Here is a 16244-nt window from a genome sequence, read left to right on the forward strand (position 1 = left end):
TTTCCTGGGCAAATGGTTGACGAGGGAAGGGTTTTGTTTTGTCTTGTTTTCGAGACAAGGTCTTGCTCTGTCACCCAGATTGGAGTACAGTGGCACGGTCACGGCTCACTGCAGCTTTGATCCCCTGGGTTCAAGTGATCCTTCTTCCTTGGCTTCCCAGAGTGCTGGGATTACAGATGTAAGCCATTGTGCCCAGCTAAAGATTATTCTTTTTTTTAATAGAAGAATTCCAATTAACAAATGCCAAAGGGACAGCAGAATTAGAAAAATCCTTGTTTTGCAACCCATAATTATAGTGTGGATCTCAACAAATCAACAACCCCTGAAATGATCAAGTAAAATGCTGAACTTTGTAATGAATGATTAAAGCCAATAACTCCAAACCCACCCATCAGTCTTAACATTACCAATAAAGAGGCGTTATCTGCCTCCTAATGGAATGCAGCAGGAAGTACCCAGCATCGTCTAGGAAGCATTTTTGCCACAAAACCAGACCTCCAAATCTAACTACCATTTTATAAGAAAGATAAGTTCAGAGAACCATGTTAAATGACACCTCGGGATTTCAGCCAGCACAGTTTCAAATGCGCTAAACTCTTCAGTTGGAAAGAGACTTACAGACATTTCAAATAAATGCAATTTGTGGGCCTTGTTTGAATCCTGATGCAAACAATCCCACTATAAAAACAGCCAAACATTTGTGAGACAGTGAGAGATGCTTGAATTCCAACTGTATATTTAAGGATATTAGAAAATGGACAAAATTATGTAATGTTCGAAATTTGCTTCAAAATAATCCAGGTACATATAGTGTATGGAGCTGGAGAGAGGAGTGGGCAGCAGTGTAGATAAAACGTGCCTGGCCATGTGTGGATGGGTTGTCAGAGCTGAGTGGGGTTGCATAAGGACTTATTATACCATGATCTCTGCTTGCAGATTTTCATAATCAAATGTGAAAAGTTTCGATTTTCTTAATCAAAAATCAATAAAATATATGGATATACAACTTAATTCCTCCATCATGACAGTGGTGGGAGTGGTGTGTATGTGTGAAGTGTGTGTGAGGCTGTGAGTGTGTGTGTGTGTGTGTGTGTGTGTGTGTGTGTGTGTTTCTCATGTTCTGTTTGGTCTTAGTTCAAGTTGCAACCCTGGAAACAGCTACATTCTGTGGAAAATAACTTTTTACAGGTGTAAAGAATGTTTCAACCTAACAGATTCAAGGGGTGTCAGACAGGCAGGCACAGACACAAGGCCCCTCCTTAGGGGACTGCTGGGGCCAGTCCCACACGGTTATTCCCACGGTCAAAGACAGAGTAAAACTGTCGAATGAAGACATCCCCCAGGATCCAGAGGGGCCCAGCTGGAGGGTGGATGTCAAGTCCTTGAAAGCCACTGCTGCAGAACTGCATTCCGTCCACGAAGTCCTGGGGTGGGAAGGAAGGATGCAAATGACAGATGGGGGAAGCAGGAAGTAGTGCAGCCTGTATGGTGGTGGTGGCTGGCACTGGATGGCCTTGGACAGCTGGTGAGTTCCACCATTTTGGTCGGTGGGTTCTTCCTCCCTCTTCATACGGCCTTGCCCTAGTTTGCTCAGTAAAGTGTTTGTCTGCACAAGTCCTTTCTTGTGGGCCTGGGGTCTGTGTTCTACAATTTTGAGAACTGTTCATCTGTTATATAAGCCCACCTGCCTCCATCACCATTATTTTACAGTTGGGAAACCCTTATTTCATGGCTAGAAGAGCAAAGGGTTGGCGCCAGAAGACCTTGGTTTGAATTCTGGTTTCTTTAGTTTCTAGTGAAGCACAGCTTAGTTTTTGTCAAGGGAAAGAAAGAGCTCCGGTAGTCGCTATCCACTGCTATCTTCTTGTCGATGTTCTGGGAATAAACATTTGAGTGACCCCCTTTGGATGAGGCAAGTAGGCCTCCCTTGTTCCAAGAGAAGAGAATCACCTTCTCCAATCTTAATTTTTAGTTTGGCAAAGATGTGCCCTCCCAGGCAGGTGTGGTCTTTCCAACAACGATTTGAAATTTGAAGTTGCTGGTGAGGGTGTGGGAAAATTTGCAGAGGGCTCAAGGAGACCTCTTGAGAGGAAGGTCATGAAAAGTCAAAGTAATTCAGCAGTTCTGATGGATCAAGGTGGCTCTGATTGAAATCTGCTGGTGGGAAAGAACCACGCACTGTCCTGGGAATGGGGAAAGGCATGAGCCTGGGCAGGGACTCAGCTCACATTCAGGAAAGTGAGAGAGAGTGGGGGTGTTGGGGTGTTGATGGGCATGTGGCCTGATGAACAGGGCTCAGTCTAAATGTCTAGCTGGTCGTCAGTGTGTTGTTCACAGTGGCGGCTCCAGAATCCCTATGTGGCAGGAGCTTAAAGGACCTACCATGAAGCTGTGTTTTAATGCGAACATTTGTTTTTATTTGGATTGTCTGTTGGTGGCTTTGGGAAGGAGTTATGGAGGCTTAGGGGTAGGGCTGAAGCCCTCAGTCTGTACCTTAGCACCCCTATTCTGATGCATCCACCCTGAAGCTGTGAGTGACTTGGAAAAATTAGTGTGTTGAAGCGTGGTGCTACACTTCAGTGCTGTGGATAACTACGATATTGAAAATTCAACCCGACTGTGGTGTGAGGTGCTCATAGGGGTCCAAAATGTCTAGGCGTTCCCTTGCTATGTCATCCTACAAACTGGAGAATTTACTGCAACAAAAGGCATTTTCTTGCTTGAAGAGGAATGTTAAGTTGAATGTCAGAATAAATATAATCTTATTGTCTACACCTCCCTGCAAACAGCTCATATCTTGAACCATTTATTTGACACTCTGAGTCTCGATATTCTCATCTATAAAATGAGATAGTAATAGTTCCAGTCTGTCCTGGTGGTTGAGGAGATTAAACTTTGTCAGTTGAAAAGTCCTACATGGCAATATCAGAAGACTTCCTTAAATGGCCAGCCTGAAGTTCACTACTGCTTTATGGCAGAGCTGGAAATTAGGACAAGCCCCGTGGTCTTTCCACCACAGGCAGCTTCGTCCCTCCCAGAGGGAATGCCACATCAGAGCAGAACGATGTGGGGCGGGTCTTAGGGCAAAGGCGGGCTAAGTGCAGGGACTGAAAAGGGGAAGTGGCAGGCACGTGGGGAGGGCCCTGTGGTTTGCGGAATAAGGAACCAGTTCTTACCAGCAGGGTGTAGGCAGTTGGGCTGAGGGTGTAGGGGACTCCATTGATGGTGAAGGTGACATCCGGCATGACGTTTAGGTTGGCACACTCCACAGCATACTAAAACTCAGTACAGACAATCCATTTAGAACCTTCCCACCTCCCAAGAGAAGGCCTGGCTCTCCGGCCCCCACCCCTCCCTTCCCCAGGCAGGTACTCACTTCTCCATCCACCGGGGCTGCCCCAATGGCATTTTGCAGCTGCTTAATCTTGTCGGAAGGGCCAGTGATGAGGGAAGTCCCTGTGTCCACAATAGCCTGGCAGCCCTCAGAGCAGAACATCACAGTCCCTCCCACCTGGATGCTGAGGGAACAGGGTCGTGGTCAGCCCACCTCCCCTCCCCTGGCTCCTAGGAAACCCCCACTCTCTTTTGGGCTCTCCAGCGCCTGGAGCACTTCAATGATTTCCACCCACCCTATGAGTGTTCCTCAATTATTTTCTACTGAGATCTGTAGGAAGAAATCTGTTTACTTCTTGACCCAGTGCACACACACACACCCCCATTCATGCAATTGAAGTGCACTCTGGTATTTTCTACTGTATTCCAATTCATAAAAAAATATAGGTTATGATCTTGTTTATTTTTTCTTTTTCTTTTTTTGAGATGGAGTCTCGGTCTGTCTCCAGGCTGGAGCACAGTGGCATGATCTTGGCTCACTGCAGCCTCTGCCTCCGGGTTCAAGTGATTCTCATGCCTCAGCCTCCCGCCCAGCTAATTTTTGTATTTTTAGTAGAGACAGGGTTTCACCATGCTAGTCAGGATGGCCTCAATCTCTTGACCTCGTGATCTGCCTGCCTCAGCCTCCCAAAGTGCTGGGATTACAGGTGGGAGCCACTGCGCCCAGCCAGGTCATGATCTTCTAAAATGATGTTATGACCCATAAATAGGTGAATTCCTACAGTTTGAAAAACCTCAGTAGACAGTGAGCATTGTGGCTTTTTATTTTTTGCATTCCTAATTCCTGGCACCTTGCAGGAACTCAATCCTAGCTGAAGTGAAACTTGAACTGCACTTTTCCAATTCCTGCATTGTCTAGCTAGGTATGAGCAGGCACCTAGTCCCACTTCCCCAGTTGCTCCAAGCCCAGATACTGTATATATCTCCCTGCTCAGTTTCAATGTAACCCCCTCCACGACCACTGGAGGGTCCTTCAGATAGAGGCTGTCTTTCCTATCTGCTGGGCCACGTTGGTGGCACCTGTCTTGTAGCACTGGCCACGTACCATTTTACAGGAGAGCAGTTTGTGTGCATCTCTTCTTCTGTGCAAGTTGATTGAGGGCAAGACCTGAGTTCGATTAACCTTTGCAGCCCCCATGTCACTCATCCCTTGCCTTGTATGTTAATGTTGAAAGAACAAAGAGGGGCAGGCTGTGCGCTGGGATTGAATGTCTGTTGGATTAAAGGCACGTCACATGTACAGGGAAGGAAGCTGTGTCTGGCGCCCTTCCTGCACACTTGCTCAGCACCTCCATACCTCCAACCACAGCAAGCTTCTGGCATCCTCTGTGAGTGACCAGCAGTTTTTCAGTTAATTTAATTTGAGTTGTGCCTCTTTTGAGTTTACCCCTAGTCCTGTAACTACTTCATGGGGAATACTCACTTATCCAGCGCAATCTGCCAGTAGGCTTGCTTGGTGACTGGGACCCAATTCAGGCTTCCAGAGAAATGGGAGTGATCGTAGCCTCCGAAAATCAGCTCGCTGCCCGCACCACCTTCTGGGTTACTACTTGGAGAGAAAGACAAGCTGTCCAGGAACGGCCACTGAAAAACTCTAGGGGTGAGTCTCAGCTAGGGCCCTTTGCTTCTTGATCTGGTCATTCATACCAAGCACCCAGGTAGGCAGAAACATCAGCCTGGGCTTTGAGACCGGGACTCTGACTACTGCAAGTGGATTGGTCTGGGCCTTTTTGACGCAAGGTCAGTAACAGCTCCCCTCGACCATTTGTGAATGTCCTCCTGCTTCTTGGATAAAAAGGTTAAGGAGGTGGGAGTTGGGGCCAGCAGGTCTGTCATTCAGAACCAAGGCCAGGACTATCCTTGGTGCGTACACACGCGTGACTTGAAGCAACTCCCAAAGACACCTTTTCTCAAGTATCTTCCCCACTATGGTTGTGGTGGTTCCTGGCATGTTTATATCATTCACTCCTCATGTTAAGGCAAAGAGGCTAATTTGACTGTATGATGACTCACTAGAACTTGGAAACTTACTTATTTTCATTGGTATTGATTTCTCAGATTACGTTCTTGGTCCTAGCAGGATTCTGGAGAAATAGGACTAAGACAGATTCATTTTGAGGAGGAAAAGGATCAGAAAGACACAAAATCAAAATCAGGGTAGAAAAGAGGGAGGGAAGTGAATATCTGTTGGAATTTTAGGAAAGTGGTTTTAGAGAAGGAGTGGGGAAAGAAACTCACATTTGCTGATTACCTTGGTGCAAGGCCCTGTACTGGGGATTTTATCTATCTAAACTTCCTTAACTCACATCAATCGAGTGGTCCGTGGAGGAAACTGAGCCTCAGGGAGATGAAGCAGTGTAAGTGGCAGGATGCAAATCCAGGCCGGTCTCACTGCCAAGCCCTCGATATTCCCCATTACAGCCCACTTTTCCCAGGCAGAGGGAGAAGGACGTTCTGCAAGGGGAAGCAGAGATGTCTAGACAACCTGCCTCTCTTACTCGCAGCTCTGTCCAGGCCTGGTCCTGAGTGCCGCCGGAAGCACAGCTTGATAGGAAAAACCCAGGACCCTCCATGTGGGAGAGGGAACGAGAGAAAGGGGCTTATGCTGGAACCAGGTGAACTCAGGCCAGGTCTGACCTGGAAGCAGTCAGGAAGGTCAGAAATCATCTTCCTGTGTAAGGAGGAAGAGGAGATGACCCTCCAAGGATGCCAGGCAAGAGTGCCTAGAAACAGACCTTTCCCAACCACCATGTGCAATTTTTAAAAATTGTGGTAAAAATATGTAACATAAAATGTACTATCATACCCATTTTTGAGTTCAGTGGTGTTAAGAATGAGTTCAGCAGTGTTTACTGTTGTAAAGTCCAGACCTTTCGTTTCACAGAACAGAAACTTTGTACCCATTAGGCCATCAACAACAGTTTAAGAACCCCTCACTTCCGCTCCCCAAGCTCCAGCAACTGCCAGTCTACTTTCTGCCTGGGAATTTGACTACTCTAGGTACCTCACCTAAGTGGAATCATACAGTATTTGTCTTTTTGTGACTAGCTTATTTCACCTAGCATTATGTCCTCAGGTTTCTTCTATGATGTAGCATATCTTGGAATTTTCTTCCTTTTTAAGGCTGAATGATATTTGATTGCTCAGATATGCCACATTTTGTTTAGTCATCCATCAGCATGTAATTATTTCATTGTCAGCTTAACTTTTCATTTTTTTTCTGCCTCCTCTTCCTCCAGGTGCTGTTTTACTTATTTCACTGTGTCCCCAATGTGAGCACCAGAATCAGCATATAATAGGAGCTTGATATTTATTGACAGCATAAATGAAGAACCAATCCCAGAGATTCCTTAAATTTAAGCCAGTGTGGTAGGGCTTACAAAGTGCTTTCACAACTACGTGATGAGGCAAATCTCATTTCCTCAATATTAAGAGAGGTTAAATGTTTTGACAAAGATCACACAGCTGATAAGAGACCAAGCCAAAGACCCAGACCAGGTCTTTTGACGGCTGAATCAAGTGCACGTGTTGTCTCCCTGTGGTTCTAACTGACCTTAGCCTCACAAGCTTGATGGGCCTTACCTGCTCATGTAGACAGAAAACATTGGCAGGTCCACCAGGTTCTGAGCCATCATGTTGTCAAACACTGGGGTCACACCTCCCACAGCCAAGGAGGGGTATCCCAGGCCCAGAATTCCATCAAACTCTGCATCCACAAAGGTCTGGCCTGGCTCTGTGACACTTTCTCCAAACTGCTGGCCAACCACGGTCAGTCCTTCCACCTGCCAGGAGAAAGCCCACAGGTGAATGGCACAGGGGATTGCTGGCAAAGGGTTTGATTCCTGGATTTTACTCTGTCTTGAAGCGAATTCTTCTCCTTCCCCACTTTCCTTGATTAAATGAGCAAAAAGGTGTTTGCATATTCCCAAGAAACAGGACATTCCAAAACCTCAGAAGCCCTCAGGCACTTGCCGATCATTGTGTCCCTCTTCAAGAAGAGCCAGTCTTCTGACTTCTAACAGTATGTATTGGTTTTGCCTATTTTTTGGATTTTATATAGATGGAATCATCCCCGTATGAATTCTTTGGTATCTGGCTCCTGTCATTCAATATTGTGCTTATGGCGTGCTGTTGTAATTTGTTCCTTCTTATTAGTACTCCATGGTATGAACGTTTCACCATTATTTATCTTTTCTACCACTGATAGACATTTGAGTTGTTTCCTTTGACTATTGCTAATAGTGCTGCTTGTGTATGCCTTTTGGAGAACACATGTACATATTTCTGGATGCATATATGCCTAGGATGAAACTGGTAAATAATTGGATACACAAGTGTTCTGCTTGAGTAGGTACTGCCAAAGACTTTTCCAAAGTCATGGCACCAAACGATACTTCCACTACCAATATTTTGAGAATTACAATTGCTCCTTATCCTCACCAACACTAGATATTTCCTATATTTTTCATTTTAATTTTCTAGTGGATATCAGAGGGTATTATGGTTTTAATTTGCATTTCCTGATTATTAACAAATTGACATTTAGTGGTGCTGGGAAAACTGGCTAGTCACATGCGGCAAATGAAAACTGGACCTCTTCCTTACTCCTTATACAAAAATTAACCCAAAATGGACTCAAGACTTAAATGTAAAATCCCAAAATATAAAAACCATAGAAGAGAATCTAGGCAATATCATTCAGGACATAGGGACAGGCAAAGATTTCCTGATTAAAACGTCAAAAGCAATTACAACAAAAGCGAAAACTGACCAATGGGACCTAATTAAACTAAAAAGCTTCTGCACAGCAAAAGAAATTATCATCAGAGTGAACAGACAACCTACAGAATGGGAGAAAATTTTTGCAATCCATCCATCTGACAAAGCTCTAACATCCAGAATCTACAAGGAACTTAAACAAATTTACAAGAAAAAAACAACCCATTAAAAAGTGGGCAAAGGACATGAACAGATACTTCTCAAAAGAAGACATTTATGTGGCCAATAAACATATGAAAAACAATCACTGATCATTAGAGAAATGCAAATCAAAGCCACAGAATAGCAATTATTAAAAAGTCAAGAAACAGATGCTAGTGAGGCTGTGAAGAAATAGGAATGCTTTTATACTGTTGGTGGGAATGTAAATTAGTTCAACCATTGTGGAAGACAGTGTGGCAATTACTCAAAGACCTAGAACCAGAAATACCATTTAACCCAGCAATCCCATTAGTGGGTACATACCTAAAGGAATATAAATCATTCTATTATAAAGATACATGCATGTGTATGTTTATTACAGCACCATTCACAATAGTAAAGACATGGAGTCAACCCAAAAGCCCACTGATGATAGACTGGATAAAGAAAACGTGATACACATACACATACACATACACATACACATACACATACACCAGAATACTATGCAGCCATAAAAAGGCATGAGATCATGTCCTTTGCAGGGACATGAATGGAGCTGGAAGCCATCATCCTTAGCAAACTAACACAGGAACAGAAAACAAAATACCATGTGTTCTTACTTATAAGTGGGAACTGAACAGTGAGAACACATGGACACAAGGACGGGAACAACACACACTGGGGCTGGTTGTGGGGTGCTGGGAGAGGGAGAACATCAGGATAAATGGCTAATGCATGTAGGGCTTAATATCTAGGTGACAGGTTGACAGGTACAACAAATCACCATGGCACACATTTACCTAGGTAACAAGCCAGCAGGTCCTGCACATGTATTCCAGAACTTAAAAATAAATGTAAAATAAATGGACATTTAGATATCCTCTTTTATGAAGTGAGTTGACTTTTTTCTTATTGATTGGCAGGAGTTCTTTATATGCCTTGAAATCAAGTCCTTTGTTGGTGCTACAGAAATCTTCTCCTGGACTGGTGTAATGTTTTTACTGTCTTCATGGTGTCTTTTAATGAACAAAGGACATGCATTTTAATGTAGTCAAATTTATCAATTTTTTCCTTTACCATTAGTGTTTTTTGTAACTTGTTTCAGAAAATTTTGCCTACCTTAAGGTCATGAAAATATTTTCCTATGTTTTCTTCTAAAAGCTTTATTGTTTACTTTTCACATTGAGGTCTGGAACCTAACTGAAATGTGATAATGTGTAAGGTAGGCGTCAGTATTTATTTTTTCTATCTGGATATTCATATGACTTGGCACTATTTAATAAATATATCATCATTTCTTCTACATACTGCAGTATCATATTCAAAATAAGTCAGATGACTATGTGGCTAGTTTTTGTATTTTCTATTCTGTTCCATTGGTTTATTTTTAAAATTCTGAGCCAACATCACACTATCTAAATTACTGTAACTTTATAACAAGTCTTAATATTTATCAGTGTTTTTCTTCAGCAAGATTGTTTTGGTGTATTACATATCAATACAAATGTTAGCATCAGTTTGTTAATTTCTAAGAAAAATTTCTGTGGTTTTCATTGGAATAAAATTGGTTCTATAGATCAATTTGAAAAAATTTGACTTTTTAGTAAAACAGTCATTCCATCTATGAGCATGGTTTAGTTTTTAATACAGGTCTTCTTTTAATTTTATTCAGTAATGTTTACAATTTTTGTGCAAGTCTTTTACTTTTATTTAGTAATGTTTGCTAATATCAGAGTAGCATTCTTGTGCTTTTTTTTGTTAAATTTACCTCAAAGTAGCTGATGATTTTGATGGTATTATAAATAGTGTCATTAAAAATCGATTTGCCATTTGTTTTACTTGCTACAGGTTGAGCATCACAAATCTGAAAATCTGAAACTGAAATGCTTCAAAATCCAAAATTTTTTGAGTGCCAACATGATGCTCAAAGGAAATGCTTGTTGGAGCATTACAGATTAGGGATTTTCAGATTTGGGATACTCAACTGATAACCATAATGCAAAATTCCAAAATCTGAAAAAATTTAAAATCTAAGAGGCTTCTGGTCCTAAACATTTGAAATAAGGATCTGTAACCTGTATATAGAAATCCGAATTACTTTTTTATGTTGACTTCATATCCAGGAACTTTGCTAAGTTTACATGTTAATCCCAATATCCTTTCTGTAGATATTTTTTGGATTTTCTACTTATAGAATCTCATCATACATTAATAATGACAGAGTTATTTCTTCCTTTTCCATCTTAATGCTCTTAACTTCTTTTTTCTTGCCTCGTTGCACTGGCAATAATGTTGAATAGAGGTGGTGAGGCTGAGCATCCTTGTCTCATTCTTGATCTCATAGAGAAGTCGCTCGACAATTCACCATTAAGCATAAAGTTTGCTGTGGACTTCTTTGTAGATATTCTTTATCAGCTGAAGAAAGTTGTTTTCTGTTCTTAGTTTGCTAAGAGTTTTTCTTAAAGTCATGAATAAACGTTGAATGTTATTAATCTATTTATATAATCATATTGCTCATATGATTTTTATTCTGTTAGATGATAAATTCCTAGAAAGATGATCCTTGGTTAAGATGCATTATCCTTTTATACACCACACGATTTTATTTGCTAGTATTTCACTTAGAAGCAGAACCATTAGGAGGTACTATAGATATAGTTATAAATGACAGACATAATATAGATTTTTTTTTTTTTTTTTTTTTTTTTTGAGACGGAGTTTCACTCTTGTTGCCCAGGCTGGAGTGCAATGGCGCGATCTCGGCTCACCGCAACCTCCGCCTCCTGGGTTCAGGCAATTCTCCTGCCTCAGCCTCCTGAGTAGCTGGGATTACAGGCACGTGCCACCATGCCCAGCTGATTTTTTGTATTTTTAGTAGAGACGGGGTTTCACCATGTTGACCAGGATGGTCTCGATCTCTTGACCTCGTGATCCACCCGCCTCGGCCTCCCAAAGTGCTGGGATTACAGGCGTGAGCCACCGCGCCCGGCCCCCATAATATAGATATTATATGCAACTGTGGGTGCTAAACAGTGTACCTTAGGATATTGTTTCTGTCCTGGTGCTGCAGCTGCAGCCGCAGTCTATAGTTTGCACAACAGAAAGGGAAGATAGATATCAAGTGGGAGGAAAAGGGCCGGTTGGAACCCATGAGGGTGAAGGTGAACTGGAACCCACGTCATTCTCTCACTGTCCTCAAGTCTCCAAACTCAATGACGGGGATGTTTTACAGCAAAAGCTGATGGTTTGTTATAGAAGTAAGTGCACACCTGACCCTGGAGCCAGAAAAACTGAGGGAAGGTGCAGTGAGGCTGACATTGCTGTGGGCTTGGCTGCTGTGCTACAAGAGCCAGGGGAGCCAACAGATAAGTGGCAAGCTATAGGCTGGAATTTCCCTTTCCAAGTTAATTTCAGTGCCTTCCCTGTGTCTCAGAGGTTATTGTGACTATCAGTTTGGGATGTAGTCTTCTAAATTGTTATTTGCACTTTTACATATATATTACATGTAATTAGATATATAATATATATGTATACGTCATATAACATATAATCTTATATATCATATAATATAGACACATTACCTATATATTTAGTTAATATATATAGATATAATCTATTATGTATTATAATATATTAATACATACAACATATGAATATATTACATAATATATTATTAATATAATACATTATTATATCAATTATATTATATACCATATAATTAATTATAAAACATATTAATATAGTATATTACATATTATATTAATTATATAATATATAACATATATAATATAATTATGTAATATATTATATCAAATATATACATCTGTATATAATATACAGATGGATATATAAAATATATACACATATGTATCCATATATATGTGTATATATATTATATATGTAGTGTGTGTATACACACACACACATAGTTTCAGTAGAAAATACAGTGCATTGTTTTACCTGTTTGATATTTCACATAGATGGTGTTTTTCTGCTTCTGGTGTTCTTTCAGTTGATAATATGTTCTGCTCCCACCCACTCTGGCCTTGGGAATACCCCAGGGACCAATGCTCATCAGGATTAGGTCAACCTCTGTTTCTCCCAAGGCCCAGGCATACATTGCTGCCTATAAACCTGAAAAAGTACCCAGGCAGGACTGAGACTCTTCTAGTTCTGCGTTTGTCTGATTCCCATAGTTTTAGGACTTATAGGACTTCAGAGGGAGTCAGAGGATCAGAGGTCAGAGGGAGTTTGAGGAACAGCTCATGAGCTCAGCATTGAGTTCAATTTGGACCTTGGCCTTTGGACAACTGGGCTTCTGCCTTGGCTCTGGGATTGGACTTCCACTTCAGACCTTGCCCCCTTATTTCACTGAGTCCAAACCTCACCGCCTGGTGTGGGCTTCCTTATCCTTCAAGATGGCGGCCTGGTCTTATCACCTCAGTGCCCTAGAGTCTGGAGATGCAGCTGTGCACCCTGCCACTAGGCTTTGTGCACTGGGCCTTGCTTCCTGCCAGAGTCTCCCTGCACTGCCCTCCCACAGGGCCCAACGTGCTGTGCGGACTGACCCACTGCTGCCAACTCAGGTGGGGAGTGTTTCTCCCCCTTTCCCCTGGAAGCTAGTCCCAACCCCTGTTTCCACCCATTCCTGAGGCAGATTTGAAACCTAAGACCTCTGAATAAGTCTCCCAGGTTTCTGGTCAAGAGAGAAAAGATGAAGGATTTGCACTCACAGAGACTTGGTCAGCTCCGATGATTCCAGACAAGCTCCCGGTTCCATACTGAATGGAGAAAGATTGCCCCGGCTGGCTGTACGTGTTGGACTGGGAAGGCTGGAACCTGGTATGCCTCTCTGGAAAGATGTACACTGTTCTTGCCTATGCTGTTGGCTCACTGCCTGCATCCCTGTCCTGATGCCACTCAGCCCCAGGGCTGCAGGGTCTCTTCCCTCAGCTCTCAACACTGAGTGGGGGCCCCGAGAGGCCTGGCCATGCCCTGCCCTAATGAGCAACTACATTTCCCTTTCGCTACAGATGTGGCCTAACTGGGGACCAAATAGCTGTCCCTGGGCAAACCTGATTGTCCACAATGACCTCATGAGGCACACCAAGATAAGTGACATTTATCAGGCGCCAGCCACAGTCCCTGCCACCCACTGTGTGTCAGAGGTTGGCCTTCAAAAGAAACTCAGGGATAAACAATTGCCCCAGGAAATTACTCCCAACTTTCCCCCCAACCCATGGACATCTAGCCTTGGGGTTTCCAGAGACATTCTTTCTCTGGGACTTGTCCTGTTTGGGACATGACCTCTTTCTGTAGCTCTTCTTTTCCATCCTCACTGAAACCTCTGAGTTACCTCCAGCCAAATGATGGACCCACCCATGCCATTGTGCGCCAGCAGCCCCACCTCTGTGCAGCAGGAGATAAGGCTACCAAGCCTCCTTGAAGCAAGCAGACTGTCTACACTAGAGCCCAACTCACCTACCTGCCCAGAAATAACCAAATGAATTAACCTGTCCCCTACATTCCTTTGGGTGTTCCAAAGGAAATGAGTCATTATGTCAAAGATTTCTCTTTTCAATGGCTGAGTTTCTCTCTACTAATTCTGATGAGTATGAAAGTTGCTATCTTGGACAGCAGCCACATTTTAGTTCTTCCTTGGCCTTGCTCTGCTGTAAGCAGCTCCAGGGCAGACTCGAAGATGGAGAGGGGAAGCTGGTGTGACAGGGATAGCCACTTTTGGGAACCTAAGCCCCCTTCCCCCAAATACCAGGCTTGGCCTCACGAGACTGGCCCCCAGACATTCTCTGCCGGGGCTCCTGGAGCCACTTACTGCAGGCTGGGCTGGTGCAGTACACAGACGGTACCCAGAGATTGGAGGAGCCAGTGTCGAAGATGACAGTGAAGTTCTGTGGTGGGGAGCCAATGGAGATAGTGCCGAAGTATTCCATCTGCAAGAAAGAGTGAGAAGGAAAGAGGGTGTGGATGGTGGGGAGAGAAAAGGGTGCTCACCAGGGCCAAGGGAAAGCTCCCTGGGGCCTAGGAAGTGGCAAGGCTGGAAAACAAAAGGTAAAAGGAGCAGAGAAATGGCCAGGAGGGAGGAAATCAAACCAAGCTTCTGGCTACTTCATTTGATTTTACTCGCACTAACCTGATTCTTATAATTACATTGCAGGAGAGGCAGTGGAGGAAGAACCACCTTTGTTTTACAGACCAGGGAACTGGGGCTTAAGTTAAGTAACTTGCCTCAGGGTACACAGCCAGTAAGCTGCCCAACTGAGAGTAGAATGGCATCATTCCACTGCCTTCAGTGTGGAATGATGCTTTCACCCTCAGCCCTTTCCTTCTGCAGAGAGCTCTGACATTTGGGTACATTGCGACTTGCTTAGCCAACCCCATGGGGACCCAAGGACTCAGTCCCCATGGATCATTCATCCAAGTGAAGAAATCTACAATGGCCTTCAGTGCTGCTGATGTGGCACTGGCCATGCCTGATGCTGGGCCTTCCTCCCACTCCCATGTCTCCCCAGCCCTGATCCCAGGAGGCCTCACATCCAAGTAGTTGATAAGGGGTTCGTTGGCACTCTGGTCCGTTGAGCAGGACTCGGTGAACTGGATCAGGTCCAAATTCTGGGACTTCCAGAACTCAGAGAGCTGGTTCCGTGTCCGCAGCTTCTTCTTGAGGGATGGATGCTTCCTGAGGGGCACCCTGGAGACAAAGCTCCGTGTGATGAGGACTTGTGCTTCTGCCTCCCTCTTCCCCACGTTCCCATCCCATTTTCTCAGAGGCCAACTGGAGATGACAGAGGAAGGGCTCTGCAAGACAGCATGCAGGGTGCGGGTGGGGTCAGCGCCCTCTCTGCCACTCAGCCTGCCCGGCCTCATCTCTGCCCTGTAGAGTCTTAGAATCTTAGAGTAGAAATGGCTCCCTTCCTGGAGCGGAGTTCTTTGAGATCTTTCTGGAAAATGGAAGATGTAGGATGGTCTGCAGTTTTACATGAAAACCATGAAGGGCTGATTTAAAGGAACAGAAGACTCTTGGGGACAGTAATGGTGAGTCCCTTGGGGAAGTACTTGGGCACTTTGAGCTACAAACCACAACTGCAGGTTCCTGCTCTTTAGCCACACAAGAAGCTCCCTGGGACTTGGGAAAGGCACCTCTGTGAAGGTGGAGGCAGGGTATGACTTGTTGAGGACTGGAGATTAAGGCCATACACAGGTGGCCACTGGGTAAGCCTGTTCCATGCATTGATGAAAGCCCTCAGTTTCTCCTCCTCTTCAGCTACTTGTCAGCTTTTCTCTCCCAGAGCAGCCCTGAGCTGCAGGGCAGGGGACTACACAGCTGCACACAGTGCTGGGGACATCTCCTCACCTGTGAAGTGATCCTTGGGCCTCTCCCAGGTCCAGGAGCACCAGCAGCAAAAGAAGGAGCGTTTTCATTGTGGGTCCGATCAGCAGCTTCTCCCTTGCCCCTTCCTTTCTTCTCTCCCCCAGGGCAGTGGGAACAGACTTTCCTTAACTCTCAGACCTGCCCAGCCCAGTCTGAGAACCCAATGATAAGGCCCTGGAGTCATTAGCCATGCCCAGAGTAAACACAGCATGTGGAACAGGGCGTTCCTCTCTACCCCTCCATCCCTTTCCCACCTACAAGAGGAGTGTGGGTCTAGGGTGAGAATTTGGGGGCCCATGCACTCTCTGTATGTGAGAGGGTCCTCTGAGGCTTGGCTTCTCCCAGGGACTTGGCACCGCCCCTGACCCCAAGAAGCCCTGTGTTAATGAATCCGGAGAGCAGCGTGTGCCCGGACGCCTGGAAGCACCCACTGAACTGTTCGTGCGAGGGATCTAGCTGGAGACTCTGGAGGGGTGGGAGCTGACTTACGGGCGGCAGGATCCTAACTCAAAATACTAATCAGTCTGCTTTTTTTGGT

General features: G+C 44.3%; 1 protein-coding gene across 1 annotated transcript; it reads right to left on the reverse strand.

Moving 5' to 3' along the window:
* Positions 1-197: 197 nt before the first annotated feature.
* CTSE (cathepsin E) lies at positions 198-15869 on the reverse strand. Its single transcript, XM_032289000.1, has 9 exons — positions 15689-15869; positions 14869-15025; positions 14150-14267; positions 13050-13168; positions 6976-7175; positions 4817-4939; positions 3377-3518; positions 3177-3275; positions 198-1424 (listed from the first exon to the last, which is right to left on the reverse strand). The coding sequence occupies exons 1-9, from the start codon at positions 15754-15756 to the stop codon at positions 1260-1262; spliced, it is 1191 nt and encodes a 396-aa protein (XP_032144891.1). The 5' UTR covers positions 15757-15869; the 3' UTR covers positions 198-1259.
* Positions 15870-16244: the final 375 nt, after the last annotated feature.

The sequence above is a fragment of the Sapajus apella genome, unplaced genomic scaffold (assembly GCF_009761245.1).
Source record: "Sapajus apella isolate SASKATOON/1434 unplaced genomic scaffold, GSC_monkey_1.0 scaffold22, whole genome shotgun sequence".
In the NCBI taxonomy this organism is placed as follows: Eukaryota; Metazoa; Chordata; class Mammalia; order Primates; family Cebidae; genus Sapajus; species Sapajus apella.

Bases quoted from the DNA above. Each gene is read 5' to 3' on its own strand.
- CTSE (XM_032289000.1), bottom strand. From the start codon at position 15,756: ATGAAAACGCTCCTTCTTTTGCTGCTGGTGCTCCTGGACCTGGGAGAG. The intron at 15,026-15,688 runs GTGAGGAGATGT...CTTTGTCTCCAG, and splicing joins GCCCAAGGATCACTTCACAG to GGTGCCCCTCAGGAAGCATC. The intron at 4,940-6,975 runs GTAAGGCCCATC...CTCTCCAAGTAG, and splicing joins TTTTCTGTCTACATGAGCAG to TAACCCAGAAGGTGGTGCGG.